This window comes from Chrysemys picta, chromosome 9, assembly GCF_011386835.1.
Source record: "Chrysemys picta bellii isolate R12L10 chromosome 9, ASM1138683v2, whole genome shotgun sequence".
NCBI lineage: Eukaryota > Metazoa > Chordata > Testudines > Emydidae > Chrysemys > Chrysemys picta.
In genome coordinates, this window is record NC_088799.1 from 55,644,843 (window position 1) to 55,663,003 (window position 18,161).

Sequence of the window (18,161 nt, forward strand, 5' to 3'; positions counted from 1 at the left end):
GATAATTGAAATCCCCCATTAATGAGTTTATTTTAATAGCCCCTCTAACTGGCCCTGTGCATGGAACTGGAAGCATTTCAGAGAATGCTACCATGGAGGTCCTGGACTTCAATCTCTTACCTAGCAGCCTAAATTTGGTCTCCAGGACCTCTCTCCTATCCTTCCCTATGTCATTGGTACCTACATGAAGCACGACCAGTGGCTCCTCCCCAGCACTACACATAAGCATACCTAGATGTCTTGAGAAATCCACAACCTTCACACCACACAGGCAAGTCACCATGCTGTTCTCCCAGTCATTGCAAACCCAGCTATCTATGTTTCTAATGATCAAATTGCTTTCACTGCAAATAAAGAAATAGAGAAAACATGTGCACCCTAGAACACTTCCCATCCCTGGTTAGCCGGCAGCACCAGCAGCTAAAAAGGAGTAGAGCTAGAGTGCAACAGAAATCTGCTCCACTGTGCAGTACTGTTGTAGCTGTGTTGGTCCCAGGATGATAGAGACAAAGTGCGTAAGATAATATCGTATTCTTCTGTTGGTGAAAGAGAAGCTTTTGAGCTACACAGATCACGTTGTGGTCTGGGAAAAGTACCCTGTCATAGCTAAGGTTACGTTTTAGCAGAGCTGGCTCCAGGCACCAGCAAACCAAGCATGTGCTTGGGGTGGCACATTTTCAGGGGCAGCATTCCAGCCATCTTTTTTTTTGCTTGGGGCGGCAAAAGCTAGAGCCGGCCCTGGCAGCAGCGTGTCCTGCATGGGGGTGCCCTGGGGCCACTGCGGTATGCGTCAGGGAGCAGTGCCCGCACCTTATGGCCGGGACACTTGGGATGGGGGCTGCACGGAGCTGCCTGCAGGTGCCACAGGGCGGCTGCCCCCCAGTGCCGCAGCTGGGGCTGGGCAAAGTGGCCCGAGCCACTCAGGGACTGCGGCAGGGCCGTCAGGAGCAGGAGCAGCAGCAGCAGGGCCATAGAGGGGACTGGTGCCTGGGGCACTGCCGTGCGGGGCCCACATCCCGCTCTCTGGGGCTCCGCTCCCTCTGGGGCTGCGCTGCCCCAGCTCCACAGCCCTCTGCCGGGCAGTCCCCCCAGCTCTGCCCTCCCAGGTCCCGGCCGGTCCTGGAGACGGGAGCCCCGGCTGGAGGGAGCCTGGGAGCCCTGCTGCTTACCCCAACCCTGCCAGCACCGGACCGGCTGGAGATGATGGGGGAGCGGGCGGAGTCAGCACTAGTGGGAAGGAGCCCAGGGCTGGGGCGGGGTGGGGTGGGGGGGAGAGCCCAGGGTTGGGGCAACAGGAGGTGTGGGTGGGATGAGTGGGAGAGCCCAGTGCTGGGGCAGCAGAAGGGTGCGGGGGGAGCCCAGGGCTGGGCTGGGGGGCAGCTAAAACATTTTTTGCTTGGGGCAGCAAAAAACCTAGAGCCAGCCCTGCGTTTTAGTCACGGGTATTTTTAGTAAAAAGTCATGGACAGGTCACAGACAGTAAAGACAAATTCATGGCCCGTTACCTGTCCATGACTTTTACTATGTACCCCTGACTGAAACTTGGTTGCTTTGGGGGGAGGGGCAGCAGCCCAGGAGTACCGTGGGTGCTCTGGCGGAGGGGAGGTGCAGCTTGGGGGCACTGCTGCTGCTGGTGGGGCGGGGGGTTGGCCCAGGACTCCTGCTGGTGCTGGGCGGAGGAGGAGGGCTGGCAGGCTCCCTACGCTGCTCCTGGAAGTGGCTAGCCTGCCCCTGCAGCCCCTAGGTGCCTCGCCAAGGGAGACTCCGCGCACTGCCCCTGCCCACTCCGCAGCTAGAAGCTGGACATGCTGGTGGCTTCCAGGGAGCCCCCCCCGCCCATGTAAGCACCAACCATCCCACACCCCAACCCCATGCCTCAGCCCTGAACCCCCTCCCATACCCAAAATCCTGCTGCTGCGGGGGGGGGGGGGGCACAGTGGCTGGAGGATGAGGTTTCTTGCATTTGCTCAGGAAATACACGTCAGTGTTACATCCTCTTTCTTCATGTTGTGGAGTTTCCATTTCACACAACAAAATTACATATCTTTCTTTGTTGTTTGCAGTGTTGGTGTAGCTATGTTGATCCCAGGATATTAGAGAAAAGGCGGGTAAGATATCTTTTATTGGACCAACTTGTGTTGGTAAAAGACAAGCTTTTCAGCTACACCGAGCTCTTCTCGTAAAATGTGTTTACTACTTATGCTAAGCAATCTGTTTCACCTTCTATTTAGCTGTGACATGTGAGTATCTTTCCCAGACCTGAAGAAGAGATCTGCGTAGCTCAAAAGCTTGTCCCCCTCACCAACAGAAGCTGGTCCAATAGAAGATATTACCTCACTCCCTTGTTCCATTGTGCAGTAGACATTTAGCTGCACACAGTGCCTCCCCTTCTAAATGGGAATTTGGGCTCTTTCAAACCAAGCTGTGAGTGAGAAGGTTCTTCAGTTCCAAAAATCCAGAATCACTCAAATGAAATGCTCTGCCACTAACTCAATAACTTTTCAATCGTGTAGTTCGCTTTAGTGCTTTTGATTTGCACAATCACTGCATACAGAGAGAAGCAGTCTATTGGTAGCCAGGTCCCAAAATAATACACACATTCCTAGGTGAGAGTCAACAGCCCCAGGGCACCCTGTCGTAATCATTCTGCCTGAATGTAAGTGGGCTGCTGCATTCTGCACTAAGTTATCAACAGGGACCAGGGGAAGTTGTAAGTGGTTGCTGGAAGGGCAAGAGCATCATGTAATACATACAGTTCTGCAAGCTCAGGATTATCCTGCATGAAAAGTGTACTGTATAGATTGTAATTCAGTGCTGTGCAGGTTTTATTTAATTTCCATATTTGTGTGCAGTTCCATCAATATATCCCCCTTCACTTACATGAGTCCAACAAACTGGACTGTGAAGGAGAAATTAGAACACCAACCCTGTCATGCTATTTAATGATTCCTGGTTAGACTACAGAAGGAATTCAATAAAGACCCACTGTATATTTTGATATTTTTATTAATATAGTCTTGCCTAATGACAATACAGAATCTGAATACAGCAATTTAAGATGTTTGTATACAAAGAAATAGCCCCTTTAGTAGCCAAATATAAAGCACTGCAAGTGTACCAGTACTCCTAAAATAATTATAAAATTACTTCTAATAAAGAAAATAAAACCATTGTGGCCATCTCAGTGGGCCAGTGTTAATGCTTGACTCCAGAGTATGACATCTACCTTTGACTCCAAGTCTCTCCTCCTCCAGTCTGGGTTAGCTTCAGGTAAAAAAAGAGGTTTGAGAAAGAATGGCTTATTTTTGATGTTTCCCATCAAGTCATTGTATAAATGAATGTCAGTTGCAATCAGGAGCATCAAAAGCCAAGTGGAGAAGAGAAGAGATCCTCAGAGCTGTCAGGCACACAGGACTTTTCCCCCCAAGGAGTGTACGTGTGGAAGCAATTAGCAACCATATAAATTCCATTAATTAAGAAAGCAAATCCCAAGAATTTACACTTCCGTTGAAAAAAAAGTGGGAACATTTCCTCACTAGAATCAATAATTTAAAACAACTTTCTCAATAGCTAACCATAATGCTCTATTGGAAAAAGCTAGCTGTTCAATGAATACATATTACCCCCAAAACCCAAGATTTCTCATAAGTAAGGCTAAGATTGTGTTACGGTTATTTTTAGTAAAAACCACAGACAAGTCACTGGCAATAAACAAAAATTCACAGCGCCCATGACCTGCCTGTGACTTCACTAAAAATAACTAGGGTCAGGGTTAAGTTGGGGGGAAGGAATGAAGGAGGGGGGGAGACCGACAGACCGAGACCCCCACCATTGCAGGGGGAACAGCCCCGGTTCCAGTGGTTGCAACAGGGGCACAGCCACAGGGGGTATGCAGCCCCCGCTCCAAAGCTGGCCACAGCTGTGAGACAGAGGTGTGTAGCCCCAGCTGCAGCCCCCGCCAAGCCCCAGCTGTAGCCCTGGGAAGCCGCGAGGGGGGCACATGGCCACCACTGCAGCTGCCAGGCAGGGGCGCATAGCCCCGGCTGCAGTATGGTCCCCACTGCATCCCAGCAGAAGCCATGAGGCTGTGGTGCAATGGGGGGGTGCAGTCATGGAGGGCACGCAGCCCCCACTCCAGAGCTGGCCACAGCTATGGGACAGGGGTGCGCAGCTGCAGCCCCTGCCAACCCACAGCCGCAGTAGGGGGGAGGGGGACGGCACACGACCCTGGGACGCTGTGAGGGGGGTGCACAGCCCCCTCTGCAGCATGGTCCCCGCTGCAGCTGCAGGGCTGGGATGCAGCAGGGGGCGCAGCCATGGGGAGTGCACATCTCCTGCTCCAGAGTCTTACGCAGATCCTGGACAGAGGCTCACAGCCTGGCTCCAGCCCCCTCTCCAAGCTGCAGGGCAGGGGCTGCAGGGTACTGGTTCCAGCCATCCAGCCCCAGTTGCAGGGCAGAGGCACAGTCCTGCCTCCAGCCCTGGCTTCAGTTGCTGACAGCTGAAGCAGATGAAGTAACAGAGGTCCGGTTAAGTCACGGAATCCGTGACTACCATAACCTCCATGACTAAATTGTAGCTTTACTCATAAAACAATTCCACAGGTAGAGCTCAACCTATGCTATCTGCACTAACTGCATAGTATCTTTTTATTCCAAACAGAAGTTGGCTTAAGTAAGGACTACAGAGGGAGAAGTCCCTCAACAAAGGTATATCCAGGGTTAAGTATGTATTTGTCACTTGCAAAAAATAAAAGCTTTCACAGTTTTTTCCTAATACTGATTATAAATACTATTGAAGTTTAGATCACAGTACTGACCTTAGATGAAATTCACTGAAATGTTATGCAACAGTTTTTCCTGGCAGCACTTCAAAATGTGCTATGTCCAATGTCCAAGAATTCTATTGTAACTGAGACCATCTGAGAACCCTAAAAGTGCACAGAGGTGCTTAGCTGCACTATACGAACAAAAAATACTGGGGCTGGAAAAAAAAAAGGGATAGTTAGGTATTTTAAAGTATTCATTCTAATGCCTTCACTGAAGCTTATATTACTATTTCTGGTCCATTTATGGTCACTTTTTCAGTAAACCAGTCTGCTCAATATATTGAAAGATTTAAGTAACATGGCTTGACATTTTTCTCTGGCAATACTGAAATGCCTTATTACTATCTTTTCTCTATGGAAAAGGCAAAATGTAAACATTTACATTTCTTTCCCTACTAATTTTGTATTGATCCATTTAGCAAGAAAGGACTTGCTAAATGGATGAATTACACCTGTGTTTCTGACATAGCAGACGTCAGTAAGGCTGCTGCTTTTGCTTCCTTCATTGTGGACGAAGATCAGAAGAGATGAGTAGAAAGACTAGCAGCTCTATGAAATGATAACTGCTTTAGAGGCAGCACAGGAGTTCAACACAGAGACTATTGTGGTGGGTTTTACTTTGAATATTAAAAAGATACTCAGAATATAAAGCAATTTATAAACTGCAGCAATTTTAAATAGGTCAAAATCTGATTTGCTCAGTAGCAGGACTCCTTTAAATTAGTAATTTAGTGACCATTAAAGCTACAATTTGTGGAATTTAACTGCAGGATTGTTATGTTATTCCTCATCTCTGATATAAATGTAGAAGATAAACAAGGCCACTGCTGTGCAGGAGACCAGAAAGATCTCAGCATTTTGTGATGGTGCCATTTGTATTATCTCTTTGGCACTGGTAGGTTGTAAACAGCACTGGTAACTAATTTTGCAGTAGCACATCATGTTATGAAATCTGACTGTTGGCTTTGGAGGGGGAAGTAGACAAGATAAGTCATTCAGCAAGTGCCCCCTTTAACAAGGAATTCTCTCTTATCTACTCTTTCCTAGTTAAGACAAAGCATACCTCTTTTGTAATTAGACAGTTGTGATGTCAAGGCAATGGCTATTAAGCACTGGACAAGAACTGAGGAATGGCCAAGAGTCTCACAGGCACACAGTTAAACAATGCAAGAAATAGGAAACAGAATAACTTAACTTGGCATTGGACTCCCTAATTAGTCAACTATCACACCACTGACAACCTATAGCAACAGTCACGTATTTCTAGGTGTAACAAGTAGTATGACTAATGGTGCTAGTGCGCTATGCAAATAGACTGGTCTACTGCTAAGTCAGGTTAAGAAAGGCTCAGTATCATCCATTTTGCATTCCTAATATACTGGGTTACAGAAAATGAGCTCAATAAAATAATACTAAATTACGAAACTAAAACTGATCACATTCTCTATATAAGGTATAAAATATTGACTGAATACAATCTGTTACAAAGTACATATTACAAAAAATACCATGCATTAGCGCATAACATACTAACGTGACTTCCAAGTCACAGGCGAGGTAAAAGATATCTTTCCCAGTGAGAGACACTATTGCATCCCAACACTGGAATGTTTCCTCTTAATCTGCATATGAAGTCATCTGCAAAGAAGGCAGAAATATGAATATTTAACAGTTAGCTGTTTTGTAACTATACCTTGTATTTTAGAAACTGAACTGTAGTTTGTGTATCAATTACTCAGTGCTAACAGTCAAAGATCCTCTTCGGCATTCCACATGTGGGTCTATTAGGTGCAGTCTACATGATATCTAAGATTCCTTCCATCAGCCTCATCAGAACACACTTTGCCAGACACACCAACCCCCCCGCCTTTTCTGAATTCTGGAGCAGGAGACTGCCTGTGGGGATAAGGCAAGTTTGTTTTTCTAATGGTTCATAAACACAACAAAGACTAACATTAAGATTTAAAACCTTAGATCCAGGCAATGTTGAAAAAATGGATTTCCTTTATGCCTAACAATGTCATGACATCATCACTTAAATGCATTGTGTGACATCCCATGGGGGAAGTTTGCTAATATGACAGACTTTCTACCTCAAAACTGAGGACATAACTTTTTCTTTCCTACTCCCCCAAATCCCTACAGTTCCTAAAGCAGTGTCTCAAACTGTGGTCCAGGGAGAATTTTCTGGGTGTATGCAGATGGCAGGTTAGTCACATGGTGCTGGATCTATTTTCAGGTGCTAAACTGAATTCAAATCATACTAATTATTTCCCAAGTAAGCACTTGCTGTGGTCACCACAGGGCTCTTATTTAATCACCACTGGGAGGGAAGGTAGACCATGTGATTGGAAGGGGAGGTAGTCCATGGGATGCATGGACTACACTATGAAAGTCTGAAGACCCCTTTTCTATGGCATTCTGGAACACTATACAAATTGTTACACACCAACACAAGACACAAAATTAGCATATGTAACATATTGATAGATAGAGTAGTGGCTCCCAATTTCAGAAGAAGATAAATAAAAAAAGTGTTCAATTATTTTCAGTGTAACACAAAGCTAAGGTTGCATACCTAAGAACCCATAACTAAGGAAATGTGAAATTTAAAACCTAATGTATAATCTTAACCATGCTCACTTCACAAAGCCTAATCAAGTGGTATTATTTCTGAAATGCCATTTTTTCTACAAAAACTTACAGTGATTGTACTTAAGTTTCCTCCACTGTGAAAGATTATCATTTATAAGGATAATTCCCTATAAAAATATGCTTATTATTTATATAGGATGTGTGCAGTTAAACATTCTTACTGGCCCTATTAGTATTTCCCAGTTTGTATACATTTAACAGAATACATGCAAAAAGTGCAAGAAGTGCACAGTAAAACATAATTAAACAAAACTATGAATTAGGGATGTAAATATTTAAAAAGTTAACTATTTAAACAATTAAAATTATATCATTTAATTGGTTAACTGATTAAAGGGAAAGGGCCCTGGGCCGCTCCGACTGGCGTGGGGTTGGGGGTTAATGGTTAGGGTGGGTCAACTGGTAAGACTAATGCTTACCGTTTAACATCCCTACTACGAATGTTCTCTAGAGGTTTCCCAAACATTTGAAGTTAGGCCCATACCCGGAGATATTACCTTCCCTTCCATTCATGATCATGCAGACCACTTCAGAGAACAGAGCATCATTTTTTTTTTTTTTAAAAGAAGAATACACCCATGATAGTCAGCCAAATAACCGAGCAGAATGGGAACCAGGATATTGCCTCAGCGTTTTAATACCCTTTCTGAAGGTGACAAAAACCTGTATTCTGGTGCTTCTCTAGATTAAATAAATTTTAAGGGAGAGAGATGATAGTTTTGATCACTTCAAGTCCCAGATTCAACAGCTCTATATCTGTTCTAGATACAGACAACTGGGATTTCAGGATAAAAAAAGAGCCCTGAGGCAGCCAAACTTCTGTGACACAACATATCACCCACCATGCCTCCCTTTCTCAAGGGAGCAGCTACCATCCTCATCAGCATCATGAATATAAAAAGTCCATGTGATTGAGAGGGCCCCGTACTGCAGGTGGAGAGCCTCCAAACAATCCCCATTCAACTTTCAGATGCTAATTAGCAATAGACCTATGCAAGGAAGTATTATGAATTGTCAAAACCAGATGGTGTCCTGAATCAACTACTAGAATTAAGTACATCTATTTCAATATTCATGAATCCGGAATACTACCCCCATCACTGAGACTGCATTAAAGCAAGGACATGAAGTTTTGTTCCCTCCATCTCCATTTCTCAGTCAAATAATTGTTTTTAATGTTATTGTAGAATAGATACATGTAAGTGAGCTGTAACATTTTCCTCCAACCTATGCTGGCAGCAAGTTACATAGCCATGGGCCACTTGCCAAGAAAGTGTTGTCTCCTGCACTCATGAGTCTCAATCTTGAGGTTGGTAATTCAACATTTCAGTAGAAAGAAGATCTGGGAGATCACACTTATCTGAGATAAAGTGGTCCCTCTGCTAATTTGAGCCAAATTCATGGAAGGCTTTGAAGACAAGGACAAAAAAACTTTGGATTTGATGAGGAGCAAGCATAGTGAGAGGAGCATAAGGGCAATTGTACTCTCAGCAGCTCGTGATGCTTGTCAAATGGGCTGCTATATTGGGACCAGCAAGATTTTTAAACGGTAGGAGTGTATTTATTCCTGAACAATTTGAGAAAAGATTGGAATCTGCCCAGCTGTTAATAGACTTTAAGAAAGCATTTTAAAAAGTTTTATATATACTCATTCATCCATCCAATAGACTCTGAGCTGCAATGAAGGAATTTGGAATGCCTGACAAAATTATTAGGATGGTACAACTGAGTTTGCAATTCAAAAAGTAGACTGTGAAAAGCAAGTGAAATCTCTTGCCCATTTGACATCAACACTAGACTAAGGTGGGGAGATGCGCTATCCCCAGGACTCTTTAATGTGGCTATTGAAATAGTGGTGCAATCATTGTGAAATTCTCAGAATGGGGGTGAATTTAAATGGCCTGACCAACTTTTTGGATACACTGATGACCTGAGCTATCCAAGAGACAGAAGGTACAAAGGAGAATTGGAGACTTGAGGATGTGGCAAGAAAAATGGGACTTTAGACCGAATATATGGTTGTAAAATGAGGATCTTGGACAAGCTTACTTGGCAACTGATAAACAAGTTTGATAGTTTAAATGCCTAAGAGCATTAATTACCAACAACAGTTAGGTGAGGGAGGAAATAGAAGGCATGATTAGAGAGAGGAAATGCCTGTTACATTTCTCTGCATGGAATTTTCAGCTCGCAACAACTGAGAAAGACCAAATGTCAGATCTGAGGCCACTGTAAGGGGTATTGTTTTATATATCTGTGAGAGAAGCAGGCACTTACTAAGAAGGAAGAAAGACAGCTTATAAATACCTTCAAAAATACAGAGTTGAGATGAAGTTTTTGGTTAGTAAGGCCAAAAGAAGAAGCTCTAATAGAGAACTGCAGGAGGTCTATGGTGAACCAAGTAGAGTAGTAGTGAAATCCTGATGACTCCAATGGGTAGGGCATGTAATTAGGATGCCAGAAGACAGACCAGCTAAACATCTCTTGTAAGGACATAGTTGTGGTGTCTGACCAAAGAAGATGGAGGAAAAAATTTAAGCAAAATCTAAGAGCTCTTAATGTGAAATTACCATCAATGGGAAAAAAATATGCACTTGACAGAAAGATGTGGGGGCAAACAGACTGGCCAAGGACTTCCATGGTCTACATAGTCAGGGAGGAGGAGTAGATGTGTATTACATTAACCTAGTCTAAAGGTCATAAATGCACAGATCACCATGGCACAGTCCAAATCACAGGACAGCGTAATGTCTCCTGGATGTGCATAGATGTAAAATCAATTTACTGAAGCCAATAAAATCATTTGGCCATTTTAAGTCCAGGAGAAGGCAGCCTGTAGTCATCTTAAATCACCAGTTGATCAAAGCATTGCAACAACAAATAACTATTTATCCATGAAAATTCTTACTTTGTCCTAAGAGCGCAGAAGAATGGACTTGGATGGTAGACAAAGTCTGAATGCAACTTTTCAGATAGCTGTTTAAAATACATACTAGAAAGCCTTTAAGTTCACGGTCAACATTCTTTAATTGTCTAAGTGTCAAAACAGTTTCCCAGATGGAAGCTATCTCCACTATTAGAACAGTAGCACATGACAGTGTTTTCAAGACAAAGCTCAAACAGAAATTAAGAACTGAATATAGTTCTCTACATTTTTCTGGAAATTGAAAGTTACATTTTAGAAAATGTAATCAAGTTTTCATAATACCTTTTTCATTCAGAGCATCAATATTCAATTAAGTTAAGTTTAAGTATGCTTATTCTGTCCTCAAGGTACTGATTTACTTCACTTTAAAAAACACCTGTGTAAAAATGTAACATGAAATGGACTCAGCCTCTTAAATCAATCAGTTGACCTGTTATTGTTTTCCAATGCCTTGAAACACCTACTAAGGACAATTTATTTTTCTTATTGCAATTATAATCATTTGAAGGTCTTACCAAAGAATTTATACATGGTGTCCATGAACTGCACTGCTGTCTCCCTCACCACCTTGCATCTGTATTTGCATCTGAGCCTGCATTCTCGCAATCATCTCTTGCATGCGACGAAGCTGGAAAAGACAAATAGTATAGAAAAAACCTTTTAGCCCTCTCTCCTAAGCAAGTGGCTCTTCACTGCCACAACGGTGAAGAGCCACTTGTGTCCTATTCAATGACAACTAATTTTGGTCTTCACTAATACTTTTTTGATGTCAGATGTTAAACATTAAAAAAAAATATTGCTTTTCTTCACTCACAAAAATATGTAAGTAATTTACTGATCAAAGTAACAGGCATCGCTTTTGAAATTTGGCACCAGTTTCCCAAGTGTGTCTCAGCAGAAGCTTCTAATTCCTCTATTTCCTGTTGGTGTTATTTTCTTAGTTACAGCAGTACATTAAAATGGATTGTGTGTTGGAGAGCTGAATTAAACTATTTACAGTCACTGAAGTTATTAGTAAAGCCCTAGTCTGCAAGCTGACTTTTATGTCCCCTCCACCCATCCCTTGATCCTTGACAGAAAGAGGCAATACTTGAAGCATTCCAGCTATAGTAAAATAATTCAGACAACCTCTTCTGTGGCAGATAGGGATTGCTGCCAGGAACCCAGTTGTGCTGGTAATGCATGCATCCATCCAAACATATAGAATATTAAAACTAAGAAAACTTAGATTGGGGTTCTACAAATTCAAACATTTTAGAATTATAGAATTGTCTCTTTAAATGCACAAGTCAGGAAACTGTTGAGATTAACCCAACCATATTGCATATACAATAACTCTTCGCTTAACGTTGTAGTTATGTTCCTGAAAAATGCGACTATAAACAAATCCAATTTCCCCATAAGAATTAACGTAAATGGAGGGGGGGGGGGGGCGCGCGCGCTAGGTTCCAGTGAAACTTTTTTCGTCAGACAAAAGAGATCGATATAGATATAGATATATAAAAACACACACACACCCCTCTACCCCGATATAATGCTGTTCTCGGGAGCCAAAAAAAATCTTACCGCATTATATCAAACTTGCTTTGATCCACCGGAGCGCATAGCGCCCCCCACAGCGCTGCTTCACCACATTATATCCAAATTCGTGTTATATCGGGTCGCGTTATATCGAGGTAGCGGTGTATATATAAATAACACACACACACACACACACACACACACACACACACACACAGTACAAGTTTTAAACAAACAATTTAATACTGTACACAGCAATGATGATTGTGAAGCTTGGTTGAGGTGAGAGTGTCAGAGGGTGGGATATTTCCCAGGGAATGCCTTACTGCTAAATGATGAACTAGCACTCAGCTGAGCCCTCAAGGGTTAACACATTGCTGTTAATGTAGCCTCACACTTTACAAGGCAGCACGAATGGAGGGAGGGGAGACAGCATGGCAGAGAGAGACAGACACATACACCGTGTGTGTGAGAGAGATGCATTGCCCCTTTAAGCATGCTGACCCCACTCTAAGTACACTACCCTTTTAAGTAGATCAGCAATTTCAGACAGCAGCTGCTGCCAGCAAGCTCTCTCAGTCCTGAGCCCTGTCATGTCCTCCCCCCTCCGCATGGAGATGGGGTAAAGGAAGGAGCGGTGGGCAGGAGCAAGGGGGAGGGGGGACACTGACATTAGCACTCCTCTTCCCCCGCCATCCCCTGCACAGTAAGCAGGAGGCTCCAGAAGCACCTCCAAGGCAAATGGCAGGAGCAGCACACGGCAGTGCGGGGAGGGAGAGCTGAACTGCCCAGCAATTGATATCCTGCTGGGCAAGTGCCGCGCACAGGGAACTTAAGAGGAGCGGGGAGCTGATAGGGGGGCTGCCAGTCCACCCTGGTTCCAAGCCCCCAACCAGATAGCTCCAACGGGCTGCTCTTTCTGCAAGCTGTGAACAAAGCAGGCGGCTGCCAAACAAAGTTCTAAGGGAGCACTGCGCAACTTTAAACAAGCACGTTCTCTAATTGATCAGCAACGTAACAACGAAACATTAACTGGGACAATTTTAAATGAGGAGTTACTGTATGTAGTCTTCTTAAGTTCTATTTAGGCTGCTGAATGACGGTTTTGATAGATTTAAAGTAATGGAGCCAACACTGCTCTAGGAACTTTGTTTTTTTAACGCCCTGGCTTTTGTGCATTTACGTTTTCACCCTTAATGCTGCATTAATAGATTTCTGCAATTTAATTTATTTTTTAGAAATGAAGTTAGCATAATGACCCCAACAACCTTACTCCATCCCAGCCACTCCGTACATTGACAAGCCTGCCACCCCCATGTTAACTACAGTCCTCCTCAAGAGATCATCCCTACTCTAGTGATAAGAGCACCAGTGGAAGGCAAGAGGCTCAGAAAGTGTCTCGTCCTCGTTAAAAGGGACACAGTGAAAGGTTTCTGCAATTATGGTGGGGGAAAGTTTAGTAATGGATAGGGGGACCAGATAGCAAGTATAAAAAAATCGGGACACTTTCTTTTTTCCCGGGGCGGGGGGTCGGAGAGGGGAATAAATTGCCTCTATAAGACAAAGCCTCTAATATTGGGAAACTTTGGTTACCCTAAGCCCCGGGCTCCCTAACACAGCTCAACTGACTCAAGTTCCACTAACCCTGCATTTAAACTGTGGTGCAGACTCACCCAAAGTGACCACTGACTCTCCCACCTGGCTTTATAACCACCCCCACCCCTGCTGAGGGAGATAGTTGGGAAGGGCACATGGGAAACTGCCCCACATCGAGGCACCACCCGTCCCTGCTCTCTGCCGCAGACCCCTCAGTGCCCTCCCCGCCTCCGGCTGCTGCAGGCTGCAATCCCCAGCCAAACGACCTTGTTGAGTCACGGCTGCTGGCGGGCAGCAGCCCGGGTGGGGCAGCTGCGTGGGGGCAGCATGGCGGGGGTTGGGGAGCTATTTACCCCACTGGCGTGCACGGCGCCCAGCCCTGAACAGAGCCTGCGTGCCGCAGGGAGCTGTCCGTGCGGTGAGTGGGGAGCAGAGCTACGCAGTCAGTGGGGCGGTGCCGGGGCCCCCTCCAGCTGCCCGGAGCCAGGTGGCGGTGGCTCCCCGAGTGGTGCTGCACTGCTGCTTCGGGGCGAGCTTCTCCCCCAGCTCACAGCCGCGCTGGCTCGCTGCGCCTCCTGGGATGGTGGGAGCCTGGGCTGGCGCTCTCTGGCGCTCTGTGCCATGCACGGGGCCCCGACCCTAAGAGCCAGAGGGACCTGCTGGGGGACGAGGTGGGGAGTTCTGGCGGTGCTTACCTGGGGCGGGTCCCGGGAAGCATCCGGCAGGTCCCTCTGGCTCCTAGGGTTGGGTCGGGTGGATGGGGTGGGGTGGTGGAGGGCTCTCTGCCCGCTGCCAGTGCCTGCAAGCCCCACCCCCACAACTCTGACTGGGCAGGAGGGAGCCAGTGTAGCATGCAGAGACCCCCTCCGTCTCTGTGCCCGGGGCCACCAGCACTGCAGGCTCCTGCCAGCGGGCAGGCACGCCGCCAGGAGCTGCCCCAGGAAGCGCCGCCATGCCAGCCCCAGGACTTTGGTGGTGATGGTGATCTGTCTCCCGATAACGGGACAAAGGCCGTCCCGACCGATGTGCGGTCAGGACGCAGGATAAATGTGTTAAAAATCGGGACTGTCCCGATAATATCGGGACGTCTGGTCACCCTAGTGATGGAAGGAAGTTACTTGACTGATTATCAGATTGCATGTTCAAATGCAAATTTTAATTGCAGTATGAAATCTCCATTTGCTTGTAATGCTGTTCACACTTGTCAAAGCACTGGTCCTCACTGAGTAACAACCATATGCTAAGTGTGAAATTTAATTTTTCAATGTGAATTTAAAGTTCACAAAAAGTGCCCTATTAAAGTGCTAAGTATCAGGGGGTAGCCGTGTTAGTCTGTATCTACAAAAACAACAAGGAGTCTGGTGGCACCTTAAAGATAAGGTGCCACCAGACTCCTTATTAAAGTGCTGAAATTCTATAATTACAACACAAGCTACTCCCCACTGCCCTGCTACGTGGATAATCCTGGCTTAGCAGAACCGTATCTAGAGGCAAGAAAATAATTCATTGTCAACTGTTCAATTCAATAACTTGGTGCCTCAGAATGCTTCGAAGGTGCAGACTGGTGCCAGTTGTAGCAGGGATTTTGTAATATGGTCACATCTGCTCACTATGAATTGGAGTGAGCCCAAGCTCATTTCACAAAGGACTTAAACAACCAGCAGATGGCAACTACTTTCTGATTCAAAACAGATATGAGCCAGCAGCCAGGAAATTAAACGTTCCATATACAGTCACTACCTTGAGCCATCCAGTCCCCTCCAAGATGGAATTTTGAAAAAAATCAGTTTTGGATTTACCAGAGTGAGCAACCAAGCAAGCACGCACGCAGTTGTGACAATTCCTGAGAGAAAGTTTTCATTCTCTTGTCACTCACACTACTGAAATTTTGTTATAACTGTAAAACAAACAAACAAACAAAAAAACCCCCAACCTTCTGCACTGAGACCACAATGAAATATTTAGCCGCAAAGAAAATAATTAAGGAATGAAAAGTGGGCATTTTTGCAATACAGAACTTGTCTATAAGGAAAGCAGTCTTACTTCAGCTTCTTTTTCCTGCAAAATCTGATCTTTATTCACTTCTTCATCTTCAATTTTCCTAAGATTAAAAAAAAAGAGAGGCATAAACATTCATCAACAACATGCGTGCCTTTTGGTTCATTTACTCAAAGTGGCAGCTTTATATCTGTTCATAGGTAAGGCTAAGATTATGTCACTAAGGTCACAGAAGTCATGGATTCCGTGACTTCCACAGACCGCTGTGACATTTTCTGCTTCAGCCCCACGCTACCGGGGGGAGCCCTTCCCTTCTCACCCAGCAGGACTTGGGCGCTCATCGTGCATCAGTTCCATTTTGTCCGTTTTTTTTTTTTTAAAACTAAAGTCAAGGACTTCTGTGAATTTTTGTTTATTGCCTGTGACCTGTCCCTGACTTTTACTAAAAATAACCGTGACAAAATCTTAATCTTATGAATAAGCAACCAAGATTCTCATTCTGAACCAGACTTGCATTCTTATCTCTCAAAATGTAGTTTCTTTAAATACACATAGGATTTATTTAGGCACTTTCCCCACATCAACTGAAAAACATTTTTCATAAGAATGAACCTTTTTCAGAGCAAGTACACCAATTCCCCCAATCCACCTCCAAGGAAAAGAAAAATGAACAAAGAAGCTTAAGACAGGCACAAGTGAGGAATGCAAGAGAAAGTTCCTTGCTGTGAATTAAGACAGCTGTCATCCTTGTTATATATGCAGGACTTAAACACTGTTCAAAAATAGTACTAAGTGCAGTAATTGATGCAGTAAAGATACAGTTGTGTCCATGCATGTATTTGATTACCACAACAGAGGTATACTAATATCAAACAAAATTTGTTCACCATCACCTAAATACAATTTACTAGAGATGCTACAAGTGCTCCAGTGTTCTCCTCTGTCCTTCACAAGTTCAACCACCTTATTTTCCAAAACCATGTCAGAGTAGCACAGGTAGACCCATTTCAGAAGAAGTGCTAAGGTTCATATATCTATGTGACTGAAGCAAAGCAGAAGTTTAAGATGATGGGCAGGGCCGGCTCCAGGGTTTTGGCCGCCCCAAGCAGCCAAAAAAAAAAAAAGGGCTGTGATCGCGATCTGCGGCGGCAATTCGGCGGGAGGTCCTTTGCTCCCAGCGGGAGTGAGGGACCGTCCGCTGAATTGCCGCCCAATACCTGGACATGCCGCCCCTCGCCGGAGCGGCCGCCCCAAGCACCTGCTTGTCAGGCTGGTGCCTGGAGCCGGCCCTGATGATGGGCAAACTATGAGCATGAGTTCAGAAGTGAAGACAATCCAGGAAGATTTGGAAAGTGTAGGGGACAATTTCCTGGTGCAAGTGCTAGAGGAACCAACTAGGGGCAGAGCTTTTCTTGACCTGCTGCTCACAAACAGGGAAGAATTAGTAGGGGAAGCAAAAGTGGATGGGAACCTGGGAGGCAGTGACCATGAGATGGTCGAGTTCAGGATCCTGACACAAGGAAGAAAGGAGAGCAGCAGAATACAGACCCTGGACTTCAGAAAAGCAGAATGACTCCCTCAGGGAACAGATGGGCAGGATCCCCTGGGAGAATAACATGAAGGGCAAAGGGGTCCAGGAGAGCTGGCTGTATTTTAAAGAATCCTTATTGAGGTTGCAGGAACAAACCATCCCCATGTGTAGAAAGAACAGTAAATATGGCAGGTGACCAGCTTGGCTAAACAGTGAAATCCTTGCTGATCTTAAACGCAAAAAAGAAGCTTACAAGAAGTTGTCCAATCTTCCAATGACCAGGGAGGATATAAAAATATTGCTCAGACATGCAGGAGTGAAATCAGGAAGGCCAAATCACACTTGGAGTTGCAGCTAGCAAGAGATGTTAAGAGTAACAAGAAGGGTTTCTTCAGATATGTTAGCAACAAGAAGAAAGTCAAGAAAAGTGTGGGCCCCATATTGAATGAAGGAGGCAACCTAGTGACAGAGGATGTGGAAAAAGCTAAGGTACTCAATGATTTTTTTGCCTCTGCCTTCACGAACAAGGTCAGCTCCCAGACTGCTACACTGGGCAGCACAATATGGGGAGAAGGTGACCAGCCCTCTGTGGAGAAAGAAGTGGTTCGGGACTACTTAGAAAAACTGGATGTGCACAAGTCCATGGGGCCGGATTCGCTGGATCCGAGGATGCTAAAGGAGTTGGCGGATGAGATTGCAGCGCCATTAGCCATTATTTCTGAAAACTCATGGCCATCGGGGGAGGTTCCGGATGACTAGAAAAAGGTTAATGTAGTGCCCATCTTTAAAAAAAGAGAAGGAGGAGGATCCGGGGAACTACAGGCCAGTCAGCCTCACCTCAATCCCTGGAAAAATCATGGAGCAGGTCCTCAAGGAATCAATTATGAAACACTTAGAGGAGAGGAAAGTGATCAGGAACAGTCAGCATGGATTCACCAAGGGGGAAGTCGTGCCTGACTAATCTAATTGCCTTCTATGATGAGATAACTGGCTCTGTGGATGAGGGGAAAGCGGTGGATGTGTTATTCCTTGACTTTAGCAAACCTTTTGATACGCAAAAAGAAGAACAGGAGGACTTGTGGCACCTTAGAGACTAACAAATTTAT

The 18,161-nt window shown here is 45.0% G+C and overlaps 1 protein-coding gene across 8 annotated transcripts in view; it reads right to left on the reverse strand.

Moving 5' to 3' along the window:
* The window catches only part of SEPTIN2 (septin 2), an 86,329-nt gene that overhangs the window by 35,545 nt on the left and 32,623 nt on the right, over nucleotides 1–18,161 (reverse strand). For 3 of the 8 annotated variants that reach the window (XM_065557052.1, XM_005295774.5, XM_005295775.5), the window contains 3 exons: nucleotides 15,570–15,627; nucleotides 10,925–11,037; nucleotides 2,989–6,466 (listed from right to left, as the gene is read on the reverse strand). In XM_065557052.1, the coding sequence (XP_065413124.1) occupies nucleotides 10,933–11,037; nucleotides 15,570–15,627 (163 nt within the window). In that variant the 3' untranslated portion in view covers nucleotides 2,989–6,466; nucleotides 10,925–10,932. Of the gene's footprint in view, nucleotides 1–2,988; nucleotides 6,725–9,790; nucleotides 9,991–10,924; nucleotides 11,038–15,569; nucleotides 15,628–18,161 lie in introns of those variants that run through there. The other 5 variants (XM_065557053.1, XM_024111834.3, XM_065557050.1 and 2 more) reach the window with 3 other exon arrangements.